Source organism: Anser cygnoides, chromosome 5 (assembly GCF_040182565.1).
Source record: "Anser cygnoides isolate HZ-2024a breed goose chromosome 5, Taihu_goose_T2T_genome, whole genome shotgun sequence".
Lineage (NCBI taxonomy): Eukaryota > Metazoa > Chordata > Aves > Anseriformes > Anatidae > Anser > Anser cygnoides.
The window spans coordinates 36,354,653-36,377,699 of NC_089877.1; the positions used below are offsets into that span (position 1 = coordinate 36,354,653).

A 23,047-nucleotide genomic window follows, 5' to 3' on the forward strand; every position below is an offset into this window, starting at 1 on the left:
GTTTTGCTTGTCCTGAAACAATGTCCTATCTGTCCCCTTAGCATTGCTCAAGGTTTATCAAAGATAAATGGAGCCTTTGTTCATTTAGAGAAACCCAAATACCACTGTCACCTGCAAGACTTAACTTATTACATATACTTTTTTTTTAGTTAAAGGAGACACAATAGTGGTCTCCTGGAGGACACGTGGACACCAGCCTCTGGAGCCAACCTTTATCCCAGCTGAAGATCTACCTCTATCCCTCAAGGTCCTCCACTGCCTTTGTCAACACTTTCCATGCCTGGTTTTATCTTGCGTCCCACGAGCAACTACTTTTTTAATAGCTTCTTGTGAAATACTGCTGTGTAGTTCTAAAAAGAACAAATTAACATGCCTTCCACTGCTCTTTATGCAGCACTTTGTTCAAAGGGTGCTGACAGACAAATAAGACCTGTTTTCCTTTAAAGGGAAGTATGTTGCTGCAGCCCTGCAGATCACATCAACAAAGATGCTTTAAGTGTCTGTTCCCAATTAGTAGCTCAGCCAACTTTCCTGGTGTTGCAGTAAGATATTTAAGGCCATACCTCTCAAACATGCTTTCTATTTATTTTTCTGAAGATATTGCTTTTCCTGCAGTGGCAAAATATAGGAGTGGAGTTTATAGACCAGTTGGACACTTCAGTAACTTGCCTGTTAGTGAGTCAGACACCAGGAGAACTGAGTCAGTAATTCTCAAGCACTCCCGGTAGTAACGGCTCATATAAAGAAACAATTAAGGTTTTGTTGTTGTTATTGTTCTTGTTGTTTTTTTATGTCCTTCTTTTGCACACTAAGCTGTCCTATAATTTAGAGTGACCCTTCATAATAAAACTACTCATATATGAAGAGAGGGTAGGAACATCTTTTGGGCTAATTCTTCAGTCTCCATCCTTTTCAAATACTCCCTTCACTTCTTTCATACTGCCCACTCCTGCTCTACCTGCAGTATGAAACTTCTTTATTTAGCCTTTGATTCACTGCTTCTTCAATCCACTATTCCTAATTTCCCTTTCATATTGCCTGACAGGGTCCATAGTCCTTCCTCCTGGAGCTCCAGCTGCTGAGCTGTATTTGTATCCCTTTCTTTGCCTTCACGTTTTGCCTAAGATTCTTTGTCTTCTGTGGTGCAGATGGGAGAAAGAAGAGGAACTGAGAGAAAGGATGCAACAATTAAATAACAATAGAATGAAAGAGTAACGTACCGTGGGCATAGAGCGACCGGGACCCCAGGACCCCTGTGCCGAAAGAGGGCCAGGAGACAGGCAGTGGGCACAGCAAAAGAGCTATAGGGCAGTGAAGGGAGAAGGGAAGAAAAGGAGGGTTGGTAGAAGTGAGGAAGGGCAAGGGGGAATGAAAGAGGGCATGGAAGATAATGGAAATGGAAAGACAAGAAAGGGAAAATTAAAGTGAAAGTAGAAAGAAAATGGGTTGGATGGGAGATGTAACCAGAACAAGAGGGAGAGAAGTAGGACAGGGAAAAGAGAGAGAAAAAGAGACTCATTATCTGGTACTGTGAGCTCCCAAAGGAGTGAAGTGTGCTGAAACTGAATGCCCAGCACAGGCTAACCGTGTGCACACTGTGCTGGGGCCATTCCCTCGATACTCTCTCCACATTAAGGACACTGCTTGCAGTCTGCACCCTTGCCTCATGACGGACTGGTCCAGCCCCACCAGAGGCAGTGGGACTGTGCTGTTTCAGTCCAGCAGAAGAGGCATCCAAATAACATTCAGACAGGCCATGAGTATGTGAGCAGCCAAACATCAGGACATTTTCTTTTTCTTCTCCGTTCCTCACTTCTTGCTGTGAACAACGTAAGGCTTGGATGCATGGATACATTTGGCTGGCTTTACAGCATGGCTCACTGGAGCTGTGGTTAGTAACCCCATGGTGGCTGCTCTTCCTGCCTCAGACTGCCCCAGGCACCACATCCTTCCCACAGAGCCCAGAGGTACCTACCCATCGATGTCCACAAGGTCCTCCTCACTGCGCAAGCTCAGCACATAGAGCGTGGACATGGACACCACACTGAAAAGACAGAGAGAGGTACAGGCTGAGGACAGGCATGAGGATGGCACATCGCATGATGCTGACCTGCTTCCAAGGGATTTCAGCCCATGAAAGAAACTGGAGGTCCACAGCCCCTCAATGTCCACTTCACAGATGGTAATAAAAGCTAGACGTCCTTGTTCTGAGGCACCCGTAAGCCTCCCTACCACCCCATGGTGCTGGGAAGCCTCCAGGAGGCAGTAAGAAGTGAGACCACTCCTTGGAAATGAAGCAAACTGTGTTTCCAGCACTGCCTGTTTGGTTGGCCCAGCCTAGACCAAGCCGATGAGCTGGAGGGAGATGGTGAAGCAGAAGCCTGGGTGCATGGTCTCACCTGAAGGCCATGATGATGACCAGGGCAATGATGGTGCCTTGCAGGAAGCGCTGACTGATACAGGCCTGCTCCGGGACAACCGATGGTGACTACAAGACAGAAATCCCAATGTCAGCTCAGGACTCTTTATCACTCCGGTCCTCTCTGCTTCTGAACACAGATCCCACCCATCACATTCCAAACTTTCCTTCTGCTCCCCTGCAAGCCCTGAAACCCCTCAGAGCAGAAGCCAGATAATGCCTTCATTAGGCATGGACAAAAAGGAAAGAGAGATGAGGAAAATGGGAGCAGTCCGGGTCTCTCCCTCTGCAGCATGTGCAGGAAAACACTGGAGAACCATGCAGAAGACTGATCCCAGGCAGACCACCTTCCCCTGCACAGCAACGCTTGGTTGGGAGCAGTCCCTTACCTTGCTGGCTACTTTGTGGGGCCTCTTTTTGTGGGGCATGCTTCCTGCACGGCTGAACTGGCTTCCTGCTTGGCTGCAAGGAGAAAGGGGGAATCGAGCTGAGCTGTGCAGGGACAGGCCCTGCCACTGCACCTCGAGTGGTTCTCAGGCAAAACCGTGATTTCTTTCCCGCCAGGGAAGAAATCTCTGTGTGACACGACAGTCACAAACCCTTGTCACTCAGCCTGCTCTGGGGGGCAGGTGGGTGCTGGTGCATTGGCCCAGAAAGCCTGAATTCTGCCCCAAACCTTCATAAGCTGACATAGGTCAGTATAACGATTTTGGAAGCGCAAGAAACTCTTTGCTCTGAGAATGCCACTCACTAACTCTGGAAAAACGTGGTGATGATTTCATAGCGTTTTTTTTGGGGCTGGTCGGAGAGCAGGATTTTGGTATGTGTATGCCAGATCCTTCAGCTCTCTGAATCTACTGCAGACCACATAACAACTTGCCAATGCCCCACCACTCCTTCCCATCTCCTCTTTCCCCAAATGGGCTGCCATTCAGGGCTGCCCAGGCTTGAAGAAGACATCCCTTTTGGCTCCCTTGCCCTCATACCTGAATGTCCCAGAGCTCACAGTTGATTTCATGCTGTCAAGCCGTTTGAGCTTGGCCAGTTTGTGACTCCACCTCTCTAGCTCATCGATGCGAGTCTCCAGGTTGTCTGTCAGTTTGCACAGCTCCTTCACAGCTCCCACGTTCTCCATAAATATGCGCTCCTGCCAGGGAACAGGTCAGAAGTCTGAGTGGCCAGGCACATGGAGGCACTCCTTCTCCCCACTATGGATCCATCCACTCTGACTGCTTTCCCGTGCCCTGTTTCACGGGAAAGCCTACACAACACCCCCCCAGCACTGGGGGAGTGGAGACAAGACCCACCCAGTAAGGCACACAGCCCCTGGATGCGAGAACAAGAGTTCTCTTAAAATCCAACCCAAACAATAAGTGTTAGCTCATTGATCCCTGAGAACTGTGTCCTCTGCTGGTGTTACTCCAAGGAGTCCTCCTCAGTCACAAAGGACAGACACAAAGTACTCATCTTCGTCAGGAGCCCTTGGTTAAATTAAGAGAGGAATTCTCCCCACTTGCCCCTTCTCTGCCCCTTCCCAGCCCTCCAAGACTGTCTCCTGCTTGTGGTGCAAGCTGTTGGAGCTATTTTGCATCATTATCCAAAAGCCAGTGGATTCAGACCAATGGAGAGCCCAAATTCAGAAGCTTCTGGAGAGCAGCCTTCCCCCTGCAGCCCCTCTGGTAAAGGCAGGGCTTTCCAGCACAAGCACATCCCTCTGGCGCAAGCACAGCTACATCCCACATACTGCTGCTGGCACTGTGGCATCACCCATGCCTCCTATCCACCCTCAGGCTCTGCTACTCCATATCCCTGTGCAAAGCTCCCCGAGGCGAGGCAGCACATCTCATTGGCATGCTGGTACAGCACTGAGCTCAGAGGGTTTTGGACACTATGGAAAAGTCCATGGTCCTGGCTACTGCTCGTTAGTGATGTAACTGCAGGGATCTAGGCTTCCACAAAGGATAAACATGGCACTAAGGTCAGTCCTGGCGATTCATACTCTGGGCACTGAGGACAGAGTGATGCAGGAGAAAACCGGCAGCTTTGGGAGAACTTTAGGGATGTGTGCTATAGGAGGCTGTCTCCTCAACGCCCAGAGCAGCAAACAGGCTGCCACAGGTTATGGTGAGGTCAAGTAGCCAGGTGCTCCTGGTTATCTTGACATAACCACCTTATCTTATCTAGAAAGGAGAGATTATGACTAAGAGCCTCCCTGCAGGCAGCTGCCAACAGGGAGTCCTTCCCGAGGGAGATGCTGCCAACTTTCACCAACATCAGGCTAGTTCCTCCCTGCAGATGTCTGCTGTCCACTCAGGTCTGCTCCTGACATCTGAAAGATCAGACAGGTCTGAAACTCGTACAGGTGGTATTGGCTTAGGAACATTTCCCAGGCACCATTCTTTCCTTCTTCCACTTCCAGCTCCATAACTCCCTTGACCCAGGTTCAACAACCTCCCCGGCTTCCCCACCCTTCCTGTCCCTTCGGGCTGCCACTGACCTTGTTTACTACCAGGAAGTTCTCGAGGGTCTTTCCATTGGAAAAGACCAGGTCCCCAGTGTCCTTCACAGCTTCAGGAAGGATCTCCTTTACCTCCTGTGCAATGACACCTGCGTGGAAATGACACAGTGGGTCACAGGGATCTGGACAGCGCTCCTCCTGCCACAAATCTTTTTCTTGCCAGAGCAGTTGTTGGCAGGAGCCCTCTGTGCTGGGGATAAAACAAAGGCTGTCTTCCCCTTCACCCCAGCCTGGGCAGGGCCAAGCAGAGCTCATAAAGAGGCCTCATTGCCTGGGCAGCCCATAGACCACTGAGTCTCAGCTGCGGAAGAAGAGGCTGTTCAGGCAAGGCTGGTTCCCAGATCATGTGGATGGGTATGTGCATTACCCTGCTGTAGCACATGGCTGTGTCCAGGCTCCCTGTGCACCCCTGGAGGGGTAGGTACTTGGAGGAGCCTTACCACAGCCCAAGTGAGGGGCTAGAAGCCACCTATGGGAAATGCCACCTTTTTTCCAGCTCACTAAATAGAGAGCTTTATTAAATGCCTATGCTTCAGAGAGGCCCCCCCTCTCCAGCCCTGTGCCTGGCGGGGCTGCCCCATGAACAAAATGCTACTGTAGGTCATAGAATATAAGGTCTGGTGCTGCAGATGTAAGCAGGGTACCACAGCAGGGTGACACAGGGCCTGTACCTGTCTCAGAGGTGTTGTCAATGCCCACTGTGGCTGCAAACTCGGGCTTGTAGTTGTAGTGTACTAGTCGCATACGGGAGATCCTCTTCAGCTGCTCTGTGGTGTCCACCTGGCACAAAACAGACATGTGCAACTCCTAAGTGGGGTGTTGCTCCTTAAGATCCCATGACTCTGACCCCAGGCAGCAAAACCCACTACAATTCATGTTAATGCCTTTACGACAGGTCCCAAAGGCAAGAGGTACTTCGTGAAACAGCCCTGAACCCTACTCAGACCAGCCATGGAGACAAAGAACATTTGCACTGGGATTAATCTCCAGTTCTCATCATTGGATATGTTCCTTGGGCAGAGAAGCCAGGAGGAAACCGAGCCCCATCGCACAACCAGGCACAGGGCAGAGGCAGTTTTCATAAACATGAGACACAACTGGACCAAGCTTTCCTGTACAGAGACATCCAGCTGAGAGGACTTTGGAGCAGAGCTGAGCCTCTCAACCAGGCTCTGGCAAGCCCCAGTGTGCTGCCTGAGGTATTCGTTTGTTTTCAGGTTTGTCAGTTTTGCATGTGCTAGTTCTGGTTAACAGTGGAAGTGCCAATATTCTTTAAGACATAATGGACAGGCTGTGTTTGGGACATACAGAGAAAGACAGACTGCTAATGTCATTTCTGTCCAGTCAATAAGAGCTCAGGCTTCCTATGACTTTGTCAAAATTAGCTGCTGAAACAAGCTCACAAGGACACCTACGCTTTCTGCAGTGCCTTTTCAGATCCCTGATCAGCCAAGCCTAGCCTGGTTTGCCTGGCTCTTACCTCCTGGATGTCCTCCTTCACTCGGACGTCTGACGGGTGCATCAGCGAACCCATGACCTTCACATTGCCATGGACCACAAGGGCTTCATCGGGGCGGTCTGTGTTGATGCCAACCCGGCCATGGTGAAAAACAGTATCAGGGAGCTGTGCCCGCTGCCAGAGCACGTCACTGTCGCTCTCAAACTGGCCAGGGTTGGAGGCCTGTAGAGAGACAGGAAATTGGGAACTGGAAAACAGCAGTAAGTAAACCAAGCAGCAAAATGCTGCAGTGCTGCCGGGCAGAGGCATTCTGAGACATGGCCAGAGGGGTGACATCGGGAGAGCCCCACAGTCCTGTCCCACTATGCACCTTGCAGAGGAACTGGTTTGAAGGGAAGGCCACAGGGAACTGGTGGACATCAGAGAGCTCCAAGCACACTGTCCCCCTTAGTGTGGGTGGGAAACAGCTAGGAAACAAAGCTGGGGATAAGCAGAAGCACCCCAACAGCATGGCTGTGTCCTTGCTCTGCAGAAGGGAGCCAGGAATAGGGAAGATCTCAGCTGAAATTGGGGCATGTTGATCCAGGTGGCCTGAGAAGCCAGAGGGGACTTTTGGGATGAAGAGTCCAAGGCACAGGATCTTGGCAGGGATGCCCTCTCCAGCCCGCAGCACACCACATTATGGCCCCAGGAATATCTCAAGGCCAAGCTGTGACAGCACCAGCCCCGCAGGAGGGACAGCAGGCAGTTGGGCAGACAGTCACAGCAGAGCCAGAAGAGGACAAGCAAGGCTACAGAGGTGTGAGAGAGAGCTTTGCAGCAGCACAAAGGAAAGTGGCAGGGATCCACTGTCAGCTCTGGGAACAGATCCCAGCCTGCCCTTGCAACCTTGGCATTCATCTGCTTGTCCTGTCTAAGCCTCTTCCAGCAGGAACCAAATTTATGCCCACTCTGCTCCTCTCTCTAAAGGATAGTCCTTGCCTTTTTGAGCTGCCTGTTATCTCGGCTTTCAGAGCTCTCCCAACAATTCCAACCAGAACCATGCAGGACAGCTGGAGACCATAAGTGATATCGCTGTTGCTCCTGAGCCCCAAATCCTGGGGTTCTGGTCTGCTGCCACAGTTCTGTGACCCACTCACAGGTTGGGAGGGGGTAGTCCAGGCTGCCTGCAATTCCCTGAAGTTCTGGGCACCCTGGAGGCTGTTTAACTCATCATGCCCTTGTCTGCAGACTCCAAGGCCCCTCTGTGTGTGTGTATTTTACTCCGTGCCTTCAGGCCACAGAGCTGACTGCTCTCCTAACAGAGCCCTGGGAGGGTCTGGGGATGGTGCCTCTCTGTTCCTGCTCCTCTACATTCCCAATTGAGCACTCCACCTTAGTATGTGCAAAAAGTGCAGCCCTGAGAAGGCACCCCGTCTTCCTGCACCTGGAGGTCTTGTCCTTGCTACGAAGTCCTAACAACTGTTCTCCCAACAGCTGTACCTGGCACAGGGCAGGGCTGGGACAAGGGGACACCCTCCCTGTCCTGCACCAGGTTCTTGCATGCCCTGAAGCTGCTCTCACCAAACAGATGTGGAAAGGCCAGAGTGAGAACCCAGGTACAGACAGGGATAGCTACAAGTAAGGCAGTGACAGTTTGGAGAAGGTATTCAAGGGCAGGGTGGGGAAAGCCAGAAAGAGAATTGCCCAGGTCACCCAGCGAAGGGCTGGGGACACCCACAGAGGCTGAGGGAGGAGGGAAGGACTTACTCGGACGATGATGCGCTCAGAAATGTGGGCTGCGAGCGTGTAGTTCTGGTTCTGTGCGTGTGCTTGCAGGGCTACCACGAGCATGAAATACCTGCCAAAAGGGGGGAGAGGTCAGCGTGTCGTCCTGCACTGGGAACTGCTGAGTCTGCCCCAAGGCCGAGGCACCAGGCTGTCATAGTGGGCTTAGCACATCCCCTCTCCTGTCTGCAACCCCTCACAGAACGGGGACAACCATTCCTGTGGCCACAGCAGACATCTCTTTTCCTCCACACAGAAAAGGAGGGCCAATGCTGGACCTGCCACTCCCCACGCTGGGGACTGGGACATCCACAGGCCTTGAGAACTCAGAACAGCTTGAAGAAGGTGTCTTTGCTCCTCACCTCTGGTCTGGGTTGGGTTTGCCTTTCTTCCGCATGTTGTTGGCTGTGGTCTCACTGAAGTGCAGCCGCCCCACAGTGACCTTGGTGACCTGTTCTGGAGGCAGGTTGACCCTGGGGAAGGGGAAACAGAGGAGAGAGTGAGGATACTGCTGGAGAGGAGGGTCCTTGGGGAATGGCCATCTCCTGGCCTGTTCCACCAAGGTAGGTCTATGAGCTGGGCACAGAGTGGAGTAGGGAATGTAAAGAAAGGAAAACTTTGCCGTGGGCAACAGAGGATAAAACTGGAGGGTGTGCTACCCACAATACTGTCCCTGAGGCCTCCAGCTCAGCTCCCTTCCCCACCCTCTCCTGCTAATGCTTATTCCCCAGGAGCAATTCCCCGACATGAATGCAGCCTGGGCAATACTCACGTGACAGGGTTGAAGGGCCGTTTGCTGCGGTCTGACTGCGACTGCTCTATGTTGATTGACTGGTTCAAGGCCTCTAACTGAAAAGAAAGGTTTGGGTACGTGACAAAGAGCCCTTCCCCTTCCCGCCGCCTCTTCCCCAGCCTCCACACATGCCAGCTGTCTGCCCAGCCCCTCTTGTGACTCAGCACAACTAAGGAGCAACGCCAAGCTTGGGTGCCATTCTTGTCCAAGCACAGGTGCCTCCCTTGGCAGGGATGAGGTTGAGGGTGAATGGATCTTCCCAAAGTGCCTGCAAACCTCTGGAGCCAAAGGTGAGTGAGAGGCAGCCCTGACGACACCCAGGGGGCAATTGAGTCTGTCTTAGGCCTTATATTTCAAGGTCTGCCTTGTTCTGGCCTTCAGCACTCTCCTACAATCACCCTTATGACTTAGCACGTGAAAGACATGGTGTTGCCTGACCCCAGCTGTTTGCCAAGCTCCCCTTCTCCCTACTGGATTTGCTACTGGCCCTTAGCTCCTGCTTGCCTTCACTCCGTGCAGCTTCAGGTAGAAGCACTCTAAGGGTTTCAGGCCCTCAGGGGTCTTCACATACTTGGGATCTCCAAGCATGCCGATGTAGACCGTGACCTGGAAGTGATTCTTCTTCTGGCACACAAAGGCGTCATCACCCACTGAGAAGTTGAACCCCTTGTCAGCATCGACGCGGTACGTGAGCATGGGGCTGTGGAAAAGGCAGCAGGTGTTAGACCAGATCCCCGAGCACACCACGAGAGGCTTACGTTTGTTGGGGGCAGGATGAGCCATGCACCCAGAAACAGAGGCAACAAGGGGTCTGCAGGGCACGGTACATGTCCCAAGTAAACCACCCCGCCTGGGAAGGTCCCTGGGCTCACCTCCACGTGCCACCACAGACGAACAGTGACTGTTCATGAACGGTCCCACCTCAACAGACTGAGGCCACCTCTACTTACACATATGGCCACAAAATAATCCTGAGGCACAGCAAGCACAAGGGAGGAGAAGGAGGGTGTGTTGGGGCAAAGGAGAGAGCGTCACATAGCTGCAGAGCACCAGCACGTGCTGTGCCAGTTGTGCAGGCGGTCCGTCTTGCTCTGCACCAACACTGCTCTGGGGTTCCCAGGTTCAGACATGAACCCAACACCTTGCCCAAGCCCTGCACAGCAATCTGTCCTGCCATGCAGGATAAGAGGCCTGAGAAGGTCTCTATCATCCCCTTAGAGCTGCAAGCATCGCTTGGACAAAGCTTGAGTCTTCAACTGGAAAGAAATGTGGTTCCTGTGACTAGGATTTGATGAGGATGCTGGGGTAAACATCCCTCTATATGCTAAACTACAGTACTAACACAATAGAAGAGAGAAGTATACAAGAAGTATAAGAGAGAATAAAACAAGCAAACAAAAAAACAAAAAAAACATGACAGCCATGAGCCAGCAGCCAGCATCTCCTTAGCCCTGGCTCAATGCATGCTGGTGACACCGAGCACAAAGCAGCAGCCTGCCCAAAGCCTGGGGCAGACCCTGAGCGCTGCTCGCTGGTGCAGCACCTCGGGCTGGTCCCACAGCTCCGCTCACTCCACCACCGCGCTCCGGATGCTGCCTGTGCTGCGCCGCTGCCAGCCGGTGCTGCCTGTGCACCAGCCTCCTGCCGACACCGCCGACACCTGCTCCGGCTGCTGCCAGCAGCTTCCAGCTCCCACTGGCACGGCCAGAGGAGGAAGAGGGGGCCCTGGCTGCCCAGCCAACACGCACCAGCTGGGGAGGTTTAATCTGCATCTCCCTAACAGGCTGGTGGCCATGGGAACGAGGGAAATATGTGGCCTTTGCAGCAAGTCCCTTTTCTCTCACCATCCGAGAGCCCTGACCTGGGCTGGTGGGCCCCCGGGATGTGCTGCCTGCCTGGAGGAGATGCCTCTCGGCTTGCCTTCCCATCAGCAATTTCTAGCAGAACACCAGAATCCCACCTTTTTGCCTTTTTTTTTTCTTGTGCCTAAAGAAATATTCAGGAGGTGAAAGGTAGCTCAGCCTAGCCTTTGACATAAGTCTTAAAAATTACTGAGTACTCTTCCATGAAAACAAACTACCTCTGACTTCCACCTCTAGGTCTCAGTACAGACAGATGGACACTGGGGAGGAGTACAGACTGACAGTGATGGATGGGGCAGACCGCAGCGAACTCCAGGAAGCAGAGACATGCAAGGGCTACTCTCACCCCCCCCACACGCCTGGCTGCCACCTCCTTTCCTCTGCGACAACAGCCCTCCATGCCCTCGCACGGTTACTGCCAGGTGAAGTCTGGGGGGACTTTCCAGGCTGTCATGGATGCCCGTGAGCAAGCAGTCATCGCTTGCACCCGAGGGACCGAGGCCGCCCGTGCCGCCCCTGAACACAAACCAGACGGTGGGAGCAGAGCGCTACCTTAGCCTAGAAGCACGAAAGGAATTCCCCTTTGTGGTCGCCCTCCTCCTGGCCACAACCCCGAGTTCTTCATCTGGCTCTTCTCGCTTGGGCTGGCCCTGGCACCTTCTGTGCTCGCCCGTGGGTGCTGGAGCCCTTTTCCCAGCTGCTTCCACCAAGACGCCCTGCCCCTGAGCTGCCTCCGCATGCCCAGGATCCCAGGCATTAACCACTTGCCTCAGGGGTTTGTAACAGAGAAAGCAGAGGAATGGGAAGGGCTGGCCGAAGTTCCAAACCGTGGATGCTTCCAAAACATGCTCTGGTTAACGTCACTCAAACTGATGGCTGCTAAACACATGCCGAAAACAAGACGACAGGCTCCCCCTGTCTCCAGAAACACTCGGCCCCTCCACAGGCCCGTTCTCAGAGGCCCCCTTTCCCCGAGCTCCCAAAGGACTGAGCTGTCCCGATGGCCGTGACCGGTGCCAACCTCCAGAGTGGGGTCCCTGCTTTCAGAGTGCACCTCACTGCAAATGGTGCACGGGCTGGGGTATCCACCAGATTGTAAATCCCTCCTGGAAGCAGCAAAGCCATGTCCCCACTGCCATGCAGCCTTTCTTTTGCCCCAGGCCCTATCCTCAGGAGGCAAGCTGGCAGCAAGTCTCTCCCAAAAGATGCTCTTCGGTGGGTGGCTGCTGCGACCACAGCGGGCGGAGAGGGAAGGGCAGGTGGCCCCGGGCCAGGAGCTGTTCCTGGGATTAGGGACAACACCAGTCAACAGCTCGGGGACCGTTCCTGGGATTAAGGATGACACCAGTCAACAGCTCGGAGCTGTTCCTGGTATTAGGGATGACACCAGTCAACAGCTTGGGGGCAGCCAGAGCAAGGCTGGCTTTTCCCAGAGAGACCTCAAGGGCCAGAGGGCAAAGCGTCAGGAATAAAAGGTCTGGGGTCAAATGGATTATTTTAGCCAGAAGGTTCCCACTGACAAAAGCAGATTACCGCAGGATTCAGGAGGCCGGGATCAGAGGAGGGGTGGTTTCAGAGCTTTCTCCCTGTGCCAGTTGAGGGTGAGAAGTTACAAACTCCCCACGGACCATGTCTGGCATCCACACTTGGAGGAGCAGGGAGTGCCCACATCCACTACGTGAACGTGCAACACTAAGGGAAAGGAAGTGCAAGGAAAAAACATGTCTCTGACAGAATGGGACCTGTATTTAGATCCATGGCAGAGAACGGGATTGTCAGAGGGATGTTCTCACCCCATCAGCCGTTCCCCTTCTGGAAGGAAAAATCTCCCCCATCTCTCTCCTTTTACGGGTTCCCCAGTATCTCAGCCACTCCTAAGGCATGATGTCTGGAGTCCCCCCTAATTCAAGGACCACGAATTTCACAGTCTCTGCTTTGTTTCTCTTCCAGGACACAAGCACCAGGATGGAGGACAGGAACCCACAGTCGAGCAGCACCACTGTGCCCTCTCAGCCAGTCTGTGTCAGACTGATACAGCCACGGCCACACTGGTGTGGCCAGGGCTCAGCACCCATGGATGGTCCCTGAGACACACGGCGTGAGGAGGTGAGACTCAGTGACCCATCACCAAGGTATTTCCCAGGCTGGCCAACAGGACTTGGCCCAAGCCACTTCTGTCACTCAACCTAAAACACACCCAGCAGGACGGGACCGTGTCACACTGCTCTCTGTCCCCTGCGGGATCTGCAGCAAGGATAAGCTCAGTGCTGTTTGTGAGGACGGTTCATCCAAATGAGGCTTCTGAAAGCCTGTGGGCATGGAGAGCACTGGTCTGCTTGATGGGAAGGGAACGGCACCAGCCCAGTTCCCAGAGCACAGAGGCAGTGGCCTCAGTGTAGAGAGGTTTCTGTTGAGCGCTGCACTACCCTTCCCCAGCTGCCTTACCTCAAACCGTAAACAAATGGGGAGAGGGAGGAGGGAGCCTGCTGGCATTTATCAGAGCACACTGTCAGGGAGATGAATTACTCCTGCTCCCAGGAGTAAATTAGTGAACTGCCTGGTTCCAGGCCTCTTCAGCACCGCTGCTGGAAACTAGCTAACCCTTTTGAAGGTTCAGCGAGTCTGAAACCACAAGACCAGTGCAAAAGGCCAAGGAGAAACATACTATCAATAAAACTAATCCAGAAACTTTGGTCTCCTTCAACCAACACAGATTCCTCAGCCCACATAACCAAAGCCTGAGACATAAGCCCACCATGCCAAGACACAGATTTCCAGACACTTCCACTTAAATCCATGCTGCAACCCTTCCTTCCTTTCCTCCCTTTGTCCTCTCCTTCACTTCCTTGATCTAGCCTGCTTCTAGGAGGACTGTATACCGAAACGACACACGTGCAGCCCAGGTGAGCCTGGCTCATTTTTGCTCTTCTCCCAGCAGAGAGGGCTGCTGCAGCCCCTGCCTGGGCATGGGCATGTGTTACCATTAACAAAACAATATTCACTGGTGCTAGGTGGGTCTCAGAAGGCAGAAATGCTACCCAGGCAACGCAGGATTAGTTCCAATTCCCCCTGTGGTGTCCCCATGTCATCAAGCTTAGTCAACGGCTGAGAAGGAGCCTGGCCCCAAGGTATAGCACAGAACAGCAAAAAAAAAAAAAAAAAAATAGAGAAATAGCTGAAAGGCCCCTACTCTGCAGCTTTCTCCAGGAAAAAAACTGAACAGAGATGAATTTTTCTACATATTTATAAGCAAGAGGATGCAAATATGATCTCATGTGACAGCGTCCACTCACTGCAGAAGAAAAAAGAGCTGTTAAATGAGCCTGAATGGTGCTGATATGAGCTGGAACAAACTCTCATGGGGCTACTGATCATTACGAAACATAGTAGGAAACTTCTGAGGAACAAAAATCTTTCAGCATTGGTTATTAGAGCCTTCACCAAGAGCAGCATGAGTAGGGAGAAAAGGTCTCCTCATGTCCCATCACCAGCCAACACTAACGGCAGTGCAATCAGTTCTTCAGGAAGCCTCTGCGCAAGGAACTGGAAAGAAAGGCCAGAGTGGCATCCACATACGTGGAAGGACAAACAAGTGGAAGGGGGCGGCAAGTGGCTGCCGGTAGATTCATAGGTGAGCCTGTGCAGCTAGAGCGCTGGATGCAGCTCCTTGTGTGTGCAGAACACACTGCATGACAAGGAGGTTGCTGTGAATTGTGTGCAACATGCACGTGTTACTCATCCTCAGCCAAAGAGTCTGTGACCACGAGAAGAGGAGGCTCAGAGGCGACCTTATCGCACTCTACAGGTACCTTAAAGGAGGCTGTAGCGAGGTGGGGGTTGGTCTGTTCTCCCACGTGCCTGGTGACAGGACGAGGGGGAATGGGCTAAAGTTGCGCCAGGGGAGGTTTAGTTTGGATATTAGGCAAAACCTCTTTACTTAAAGGGTTGTTAGGCATTGGAAGGGGCTGCCCAGGGAAGTGGTTGAGTCGCCATCCCTGGAGGTCTTTAAAAGACGTTTAGATTTAGAGCTTAGTGATATGGTTTAGTGGAGGACTTGTTAGAGTTAGGTCAGAGGTTGGACTAGATGATCTTGGAGGTCTCTTCCAACCTAGGTGATTCTGTGATTCTGTGAACTTTTATCTGTTCCCAGGAGACACTGCCAGATCAGACAGCTGGTGGGCACAGTGAATGTACGTGCAAAGTCCTGACAGAAGGCTGGCAAGAGCCCAGCAATTTGAGTTCCTCCCCAGAAAAGCAGTACAGTCAGAGAAGGTGGTACCTTTGGTTGACACAGACAGACTGCTGGATCTCCAAGAAACTCCCAGATCCCACCAGGTTTCAGCATCTCACAGCAAGACGTTCACAGCAGAAAGACAGTCTCATCTATATCTCAAATCTGGAAAAATCTTCTCAGCTAATCAACCTCCAAACATAACAGACTTTGAGACACTTCTGTCCTGCTGTTGGCAGGGGGACCTGCTAAGGGACCCAATTTTGTGAGCACAAGAGGAGCAGCATGGAAAATCATTTAGCTGTATTTTTTGCCCTGTAAGATTGCACTTAGCATGGAACATTATACATAAATCCACAAGCATTCTATTCTGTATAGGTTCAGAAATATACTAGAGTACTGACAAAGCAATCACTGCACTAACCCAACAGAAAGTGTTGTACTTAGATGCAGGAGCAGAGCCAGGAGCAAAGCCGGGTCTCTTCCAGGCAGCAGTAAGTGCTGGACTGGCTTTCTCTGAGGCAGAACAGGAGGAAGATCAAACACTATGAACCAGAGAAATTTGCCCCCATGGAGGCTGTGAGCAGTTGCCCTGCCTCGTGGAAACACTGTGGGTTGGATGCAGGTTCTTCTCCCTTACGTCAGGGTGGATTAGAGTGACTGCTTTTGAGAAGTCAATCTCCTGCATATGCCAGGGCTCAGAGCTGCTCTTTGTGTGCAACAGTCACTGCTGAAACACTGGCAAGCTCTTGACTGGTGAGAAGCCATGCCAGGGTAAGAACCTGAACAGCTTCCTATGGGCTCGTGGCTCAGTCTCTCTCCTTAACGTGCCTTTCTGGTCTCTTTTCTTAAGAACAAGAGTAGGAAAAATCAGATGATTCAGATGATTCAAATTCCTGGGGCTGTGAATAGGTTGCGGGCACCTGGATGACAGGGGGGAAAATATGTTCCCTCTAGGGGCAGGAAACTATAATAGCATATACAAACTGCAGGACAGCTTCCAGCAGAAAACAGACCAGGAATGGCTGGTCTTTGCTTAATGATCTCAGAGGGAATTAAATTGTTGAAATATTCATGGATCTCAAAGAGACACAGATGCCTGCTCATTTGCTGAGTATACCCAACAGGCAGAAAGGAAGAAGGAGACTCCTACCTGCTAAAACATGAGTTGGTTGACCAAAAAAAGCTCTTATAGAAGAAAGAAGGGAAAGTTGAGCTTTTGCAGTTCCTCACAGATCTATTCTGGTGCAGCGCTGTACCAAGAGAACTGTCTAAGTGACTGTCCACTTCGAAAGAGATGTAAGCTCACCATGCACTGCCTCTCCTAGAGCTCCCTGACTGCTAAGCCACCAGAAAAGAGCTGGAGCCCACTGAGGTAGTGCATAACAAAAAAATGTAATCGATCAATCCTTGACCTTAACTTTTTATTTGGGTCAAATCCAGCTCCACACCAAACCGCATGTGAGTTCCTAAAATCTACATGAAGTCATTTCAAAGGAATTTATCCATTACACAACTGGATGATGACCTAAATGCTGCAGAAGTAGGTTTGTTCTGGCTTTCACCCCAAATCCTAAAAGCAGGTATTAGCAAGTGACCCCAAGCAGAGATCCAAAGAACACAGCAGTGCAGAGCTGGGTTTGTGGGAGTTAAAAGCTGTGGTTCACAGCAATCCAGCGACTTCTCTGCACCCAGCAGTAAATACTGTGTAGTCTGCATCTGCCATTGTGTCTGTACAATACCGGGGTGCGTGGCAAATCTCTGGAACAGGAACCGTAACATCTGCAAACGGTCTGTGACAAGCTGAAAGAGCTGTGACGCGTTTCAGATGAGAGACCGTTTACCCAACACAGGTAAACAGTGAGATGGAAGGAAAAGGGGGACTCTTTATGTCAAAGAGAAAAGTGAGGCCGTGCAAGAGGTCTGCTCCACAATGCGTGGAGCTCTTTGGACCCTGCTGACTATAAAAGGTGCATTCATGCTTCTGCCACACAGTAAAAACCATGCTGAGACTGACAGTGGAGGAGAGGCCACTTCAAGGACCAACAGGTTGTGACCAAGCATTGCCCAAGTCAGAGAAGGGGAGATCACCTCTCTTGATCTCCCTTCTCAGAACCCCTTTGACATGGGGTAAAGACACTGAGAGGCAGTACTGGCACAAAAACAGCCCGTGAGAAGCAAAACAGCAGCAGAAGCCAAAGGTGGCTTTGTCAGGTGGCAAAACCTCAGCACTGTAACTGCCCAGTAATGGCCAGGCCCTGGTTGAAAACCAGGAGACTGAGAGGATGTGTCCAGGCAGCGTGCAAGGTGGTGGGGGCCAGCTACAAACACTGCCCTGTGCAGAAAGCAGGAGCTTGGTATGGGGGCTACAGCATGCACATACGTGGTCAGCGAGAGGTGGCCGGCTTCCCTCGTCCCACAGCCTGCAGAAAAGCAAAGTGAAGGTGGAGAGCAGAGGAAGGGCTGCAGGACTGGACTTTGGAGCTACTCACGAGTTTCTAGAAGTAGCCCTCACATCAGTGCAACACATGACAGGAAAAGTTCAGCACTTCGGCAGGTGCCAGGCCATGGCACCCTAAAGACAAGATCTCACACCATGAAGGAAACACTGAAAGTAGAAGAAAAGCTCTGCAGAGGAGTTGCCCACTTCAGCAAACTACCAAATACACTGGGAAAGAGGATCCCAGGCTACGTCACGGATTTAAAACTACCGCACAGGCAGAAACCGCATGAACTTGCCTACACCACACAGTGAAACACAGTCACAAGGTAGAAAGCAGTGGAGAAAATTACCAGGGAGGGAAGAGGAGCAAAGTCTAGTGGGTAGCAAAGAGCATGCTGCTGTTGGTGAAGAAGGCAGCCTTGCGTCTCAGGGTAGAAATCACTAATTATCACGTTATCTCCCTTTTTCTCCTTCCCCCACTAGGAATAGGTCAATTGGGGTGTTGACATTCTACCTGAAGGTGGGAGATGCTTCTTTTATGGAAACAGTTTAGCAAAATGGAAGCAATCACCTCCCCACATTACCCCTCTCCTGCTGTGCTTGCGGAAACAACCACAACCAGAATCTTGGCAAATGACAGGATGTCACCAAAGAAGTAACCACCTAATGGCCACTTCTCTGCAGGGCAACAACCCCCAGCACGCTATGTTAGCAGGAGTCTGAATTAAAGGCGGTATGAAGACGAGGGCAGACTGAGATCTCTGAGCAGGAGCTCTGGGGCTTGCAGCTGCAGCCTCCCTGCACATCACAGACCCTTCCCTGCCTCCACAACTGCTCTCGCCAGGTATCCTCGGCTCCCACCCTGAGCACAATCTGGGCAAGCTATGATCATAGTCTTGGGTTATTTGGTATCACAAACAACAGAGCACCCCCTCCTCCACGTCCCCTGAGAGGACCCTACCAGCCCCTGGCTGTCCAGAAAGAGGAGGAGGGGAAATGGGGGTGTTTGCTCAGTTCCTGGAACCCAGCCTGCTGCTTGCCAGCTCTCTGTCACCTCTGAGGAATGCAGGGAGGATCCACAGCGGTTTCCTCCTGAGCACTCTTTCCTACAAGGCTCATCCATGTACTGCCCCCACCCTCCTCTGCCCCAGCTTCTCCTGACAGCTCCTGACCCCCCCTTCCCACCCAGCCGCTCTCTGCTTCCCCATCTGCCTTGGCCACCCCAGGCTTTCCTCTCCGCCTGCTCCTCTGGCCTCTCTGGCCCTCTGGCTTCCCTCAAAGCTCTCCTCAAACCCTTCTCTCTTCCTTTCTTTCTCTCCTCTTCTCCTCTTCTCCCCGACTACTCCCACTCCTCCTCAAGCTCCTTTCTGTGCTGCTCTCAAGCTGTGCTGAAGTGGCTCTGGATTACATCCAGTCTTTCATGCTATCTATTGTCCTGTAAATCCTAACACACATTTTAAAATCCAGGACATTTTGTAAGCCTGGGAAGGGGAAAAGTGTGCTGCGGGTCCAAACCATGCTCAGGCAAGGCTCTATTTGCCAAAACAACCCCCCATGGCAACCCAAGGTCTGAGCGGCTGCTGAACTGCTTTCTGCTGGCTCCTACAGAACAGGCCCCATTTCTTAATACTCCACCATCCCTGTAGAAGTGCAGAGAAGTGACTTTACCAAAGGCACCGCAGGGAGAGTATCTCCACCACAGTGCAGGCAAGCAGAGATCAGCATGTGATAAAAGACAAGGGGAAGCCCAAGGTGAACTTTGTGAGTGGATCCTCCCAGCCTCAGTCCCTTGACACCGATAAATGAAAGGTGAATCTGACTTTGGCTGAATTACTCACAGTTCTTTGTAGTTGGCATCATAGAGAGTTGCCCATTTGTTTTGCTGATGCGGCTGCCACTTTATGGACTGGTAGTTGGGATCCAGGTAGGAACCATTTAAACTGTCATTGTCCTGAATCAGGCCTGCAGCGAGGGGGAAATACGTGTTTCAATTGCACTGACACAGCATCCACTCGGGTTAGAGCACAAGGAAGCAGCTTGCATCACCCGTGCTGCCAGCCTCCTGATGGCCAGGGCACTGCCATGGCGCGAGGTCTGGGCCCCAAGGGATGCAGTGCCCTGCCCTCCTCCTGGGGGCCCAGCTGGGAGGAGCCCCACTGGCTGGCACCCTGTGGCCCCCACGTGCCCTCCCACTGGCACCCTGGCCCAGCAGGGTGCCCGGGCTGGCAGCAGGGCTTTGCATGCCAGGGGTATTAAGGGATGGGGGGGTGAAAACCACATACCTGGTGAGAGCGGTCCCGGCTGGTGCCAGGGAGGCGTTTGGACTCTGTCAGGGTTGAGCGGCACGGACCCCATACCTGGCTCCTGCTTTATCAGCCCATTGAGCATCTGTGCATTGAGGGTGTTGGGGGGCGACTCAGAGTGTTTCCTCTTCTTGGCAGGGTGCACCGGGAGGCTGCGAGACCAACAGGAGAGCAAAAGCTGAGCGGGAAAGGAAAAAGCTGCCATCTCACACAAAAACCAAGAACCTCTGTGTCTGGAGCCATGGGCTCTTTCAGCACCCTCACCTCCTTCTCCCACCAGGCTCTGCCCACCCGCCCAGTGACGGCCAAGCCCTGTGCCAGGCGTGCACTGAGCCACATCTTGGCTTTTCTCTCGTCTCTCCCCACCACCCAGCTCCAAGCTATGCACTGCAATCCCTGCCCCACATTCTGGGTCATCTCCACCTCGACACCTCCCCAGCCCGTTCCCAGAGAACCAGGACACGCCGGTTAACTTGTGGTTAAACCCAGTGGTTTTGCTCACGCACTCCACAAGCCTTCATCTCCCATTTCCCCCCACACCGCCAGGTCCCCAAACCTCCCCAAGGACACAAAGCCCCAGGGCCCCGAGGCCTTACTCTGCTCCGTGCTGCTGGAGTAGCTGGTGCAGCATCTGCGACTGCTGGGCATGGTGCAGGTCGGCCGGCGCCATGCCCTGCCCGATGCCGTAGGGCGGCATCAGGGGCTCAGCCTTCATGTACATGTCCCGCTGCAGGCTGGGGAAGTGAGGGTTGTGCTGGGGCTGGTGCGGGTGGGGAGGAGGTGGGGGGGGGCCCTGCAGGTGGGGGGGTGGCGGCGGAGGCGGCGGCGGAGGGGGGTGCTCCAGGCGAGATGGGGGAGTCATGTGGCACATGTTCTCGGGGGTCATGGTCCGAAGGAGGTGAGGGTCTCGAAAGAGAGAGAGAGAGAGAGAGAGGCACGCCTGTTAGAGCAGCAGGCAGGGCCACCACCGTGCGTCCAGCCCGTGTCCAGCCTCTGCTCCAAAACCACCCCACCAGAAATTGTTACCAAGCACTCCTCTCCCCTCAAAACCATCCCAACCCTGGCTATCTTCACCAACCCATACCTCCCTACCTCTTCTGCCCAGCCTCAGCACGGCTGCATCCCCGCAGCCACCCTGTCTGCTTGCAACAGCTGCCTTGCCCTGCGCTGACTTCTCCTCTCAGGCCCCGCAGTGCTCCTGGCATCCCAGGCACCTTCAGGGATACCCAGCATGAGAACTGGAGCACATCTTCCCTTCTCGTGCCCACAGCACTGGCTCGGTGTCAACCTCAGACACTGCCCAGGCGAGCGTGTAGCCAAGTGCTATCTCTGGTGCAAGGATGCAGCAGGGCACTGGCTGGCCAGCTGACGGGGGGACACACAGCCCCACCAAACCTGCTGTCCTGCACTGTCCATCTTCTGCAAGGAGGTGAAACTGGAAGCACAAAGGAAGCAAGCAAGGCCCAGCATCTTGAAGCTCAAAGAACCAAAACTCAAGGGAGAAATAGGTTCTCAGGCTGAGGGAAGATTTTCACAAACATTCCCGGTATTTCCTAAACCTAGCTACCCTGCATGGCCGTTCTGTAGGGAAAGCATGCCTTTAGAAACTCCCAGGCAGCTTTTGTGTTAGCTTTGTATATCCCTTCAAGCAGAACAACCACCAGGCACAATATTCCTGCAGCACCAAGGAGCTGCACAGGCCAAGAAAGTGCAGTGGGGGATAAAGGCCCAGCAGTCAGCAAAAGGCTCTGCCCCAAAGCCTGTGCCTGGAAACACAGAGCTACAGAGAAAGCACCTGGACTTTGCCTAATTTTACTGGTTCTAGGAGTGGCCCAAGGAACGTGCCCAGCAACATGTGCATGTGCCAAAGGCCAACAGTGCCCAGGGCTGCCCAGAGAGCACGGCCCCTTGCACAAAGCCAGCCGGGCTGCCCAGAAGCCAGGGGTGCCTGGACCGACCCCTCCATAGTCCCTGCAGAGAGATGTCCCAGGGATGTCCATACCCTGCTTGGGCCAGGGGCAGCAAAAAAGCCTTGTTGATGTGTTAGAGTGCTACTACGCACTACTAAGGACACTCACTGTGCTCTTCTCCGACAGCCGAGGCAGACAAGGGAACAACTAGAGAAGAGCAGGGACAACTGAACACCTCCAGCTCATCAGCATCACCAGTGAGGATTTCTATGGGGGCAGCACTTGCTTGTTTTTTATTTTTTATATTTTTAATTTAAAACAGAATGAGACTTCGATCTCTAAATTTAAATAAACAAAAAAAAGGCATTCAAATGTGATCCTATCTTCCTCCTCCTCTATGAGAAACTGGACACTAAAGTGATGCCACGATTAGGGTTGATTTGACTATATCACCATCAGAATAAATGCTTGGTGTCTACAGTGGCACGCAAATCCATCTCTCTGCAGCTGCTTAACCATAACGTCAATGCCCAGCAATGCCAGTGCACAGCAGAGGGCTTTAACTAAAACCAAAACCCTTTGGGATCTAAGAGCAAAAATTAAAGTGTGTAAAGTAAAGATGGATGATTGAGTATCACTCAACTTGTCTACGGAATGCCTAGAAATTGAACAAAGTAAACAGTACTCATAGCTGTACTAAAGAAAACTAAACACATTGGTAAGAAAGTTGGTGCACTGGCAAACCTGAACAAGTTCAGTGCTCATCTCAGAGCAGAAAATGACTTCTGTGTTCTCTGAGCCCAGGTGCGTTTGTATGACACTGCCTTCAGAACAGTCCTTCCCTTCCATCATAGCATTGAAACAGAAGATCTTAGGTCTGCTCCAAAAGCCTGTACTTGCTAAGGAAATCAACAACAAAGCCCTTGAAGTGACAGCAAAAAGACCACATAAGCTCAGGCTGCCCTCCAGGGACCTCCCCAGAGCCCAGCCCACCAAATCCGCCCCAACACAGCACACGCAGACAGCTTTGGCTGAAAGCTGCGAGCAAGCCAGGTGCCGATGTCCGGCTGAAGCACTCCACCTGAGAGAAGCTGGGACTGAAAGGCCCCAGCAGCCCCAAAACGCACAGCTGAGCCGCTGATGGAGAACAGGAGCCCTCTGCTGGGCCCCCGCCTGGGGAAACGGGCGGCCTGTTCCCCAGCCCCACAAAACCAGCCCCCACTGACCTCTACAACAGGACAAAGCTCCTCTGTTTTCATAGCCTGTGCTGACAGCCGGGGGTGTCTCTACATTGGGCACGTCCAGGTGTCCCCACAGGGTGCCAAGGTCCCTGCGGAAATAA

At 52.6% G+C, this 23,047-nt stretch overlaps 1 protein-coding gene across 5 annotated transcripts in view; it reads right to left on the minus strand.

The window, feature by feature from the left end:
- MYRF (myelin regulatory factor) overlaps positions 1-23,047 on the minus strand; it is a 63,864-nt gene that overhangs the window by 8,487 nt on the left and 32,330 nt on the right. For 3 of the 5 annotated variants that reach the window (XM_066998806.1, XM_066998804.1, XM_066998802.1), the window contains 15 exons: positions 20,392-20,701; positions 19,775-19,947; positions 19,331-19,454; positions 9,461-9,656; positions 8,936-9,012; positions 8,526-8,636; positions 8,146-8,236; positions 6,418-6,618; positions 5,609-5,717; positions 4,917-5,026; positions 3,406-3,566; positions 2,809-2,881; positions 2,400-2,488; positions 1,976-2,044; positions 1,221-1,301 (listed from right to left, as the gene is read on the minus strand). In XM_066998806.1, the coding sequence (XP_066854907.1) occupies positions 1,221-1,301; positions 1,976-2,044; positions 2,400-2,488; positions 2,809-2,881; positions 3,406-3,566; positions 4,917-5,026; positions 5,609-5,717; positions 6,418-6,618; positions 8,146-8,236; positions 8,526-8,636; positions 8,936-9,012; positions 9,461-9,656; positions 19,331-19,454; positions 19,775-19,947; positions 20,392-20,701 (1,975 nt within the window). The remainder of the gene's footprint in view (positions 1-1,220; positions 1,302-1,975; positions 2,045-2,399; positions 2,489-2,808; positions 2,882-3,405; positions 3,567-4,916; positions 5,027-5,608; positions 5,718-6,417; positions 6,619-8,145; positions 8,237-8,525; positions 8,637-8,935; positions 9,013-9,460; positions 9,657-19,330; positions 19,455-19,774; positions 19,948-20,391; positions 20,702-23,047) is intronic. The other 2 variants (XM_066998805.1, XM_066998803.1) reach the window with 1 other exon arrangement.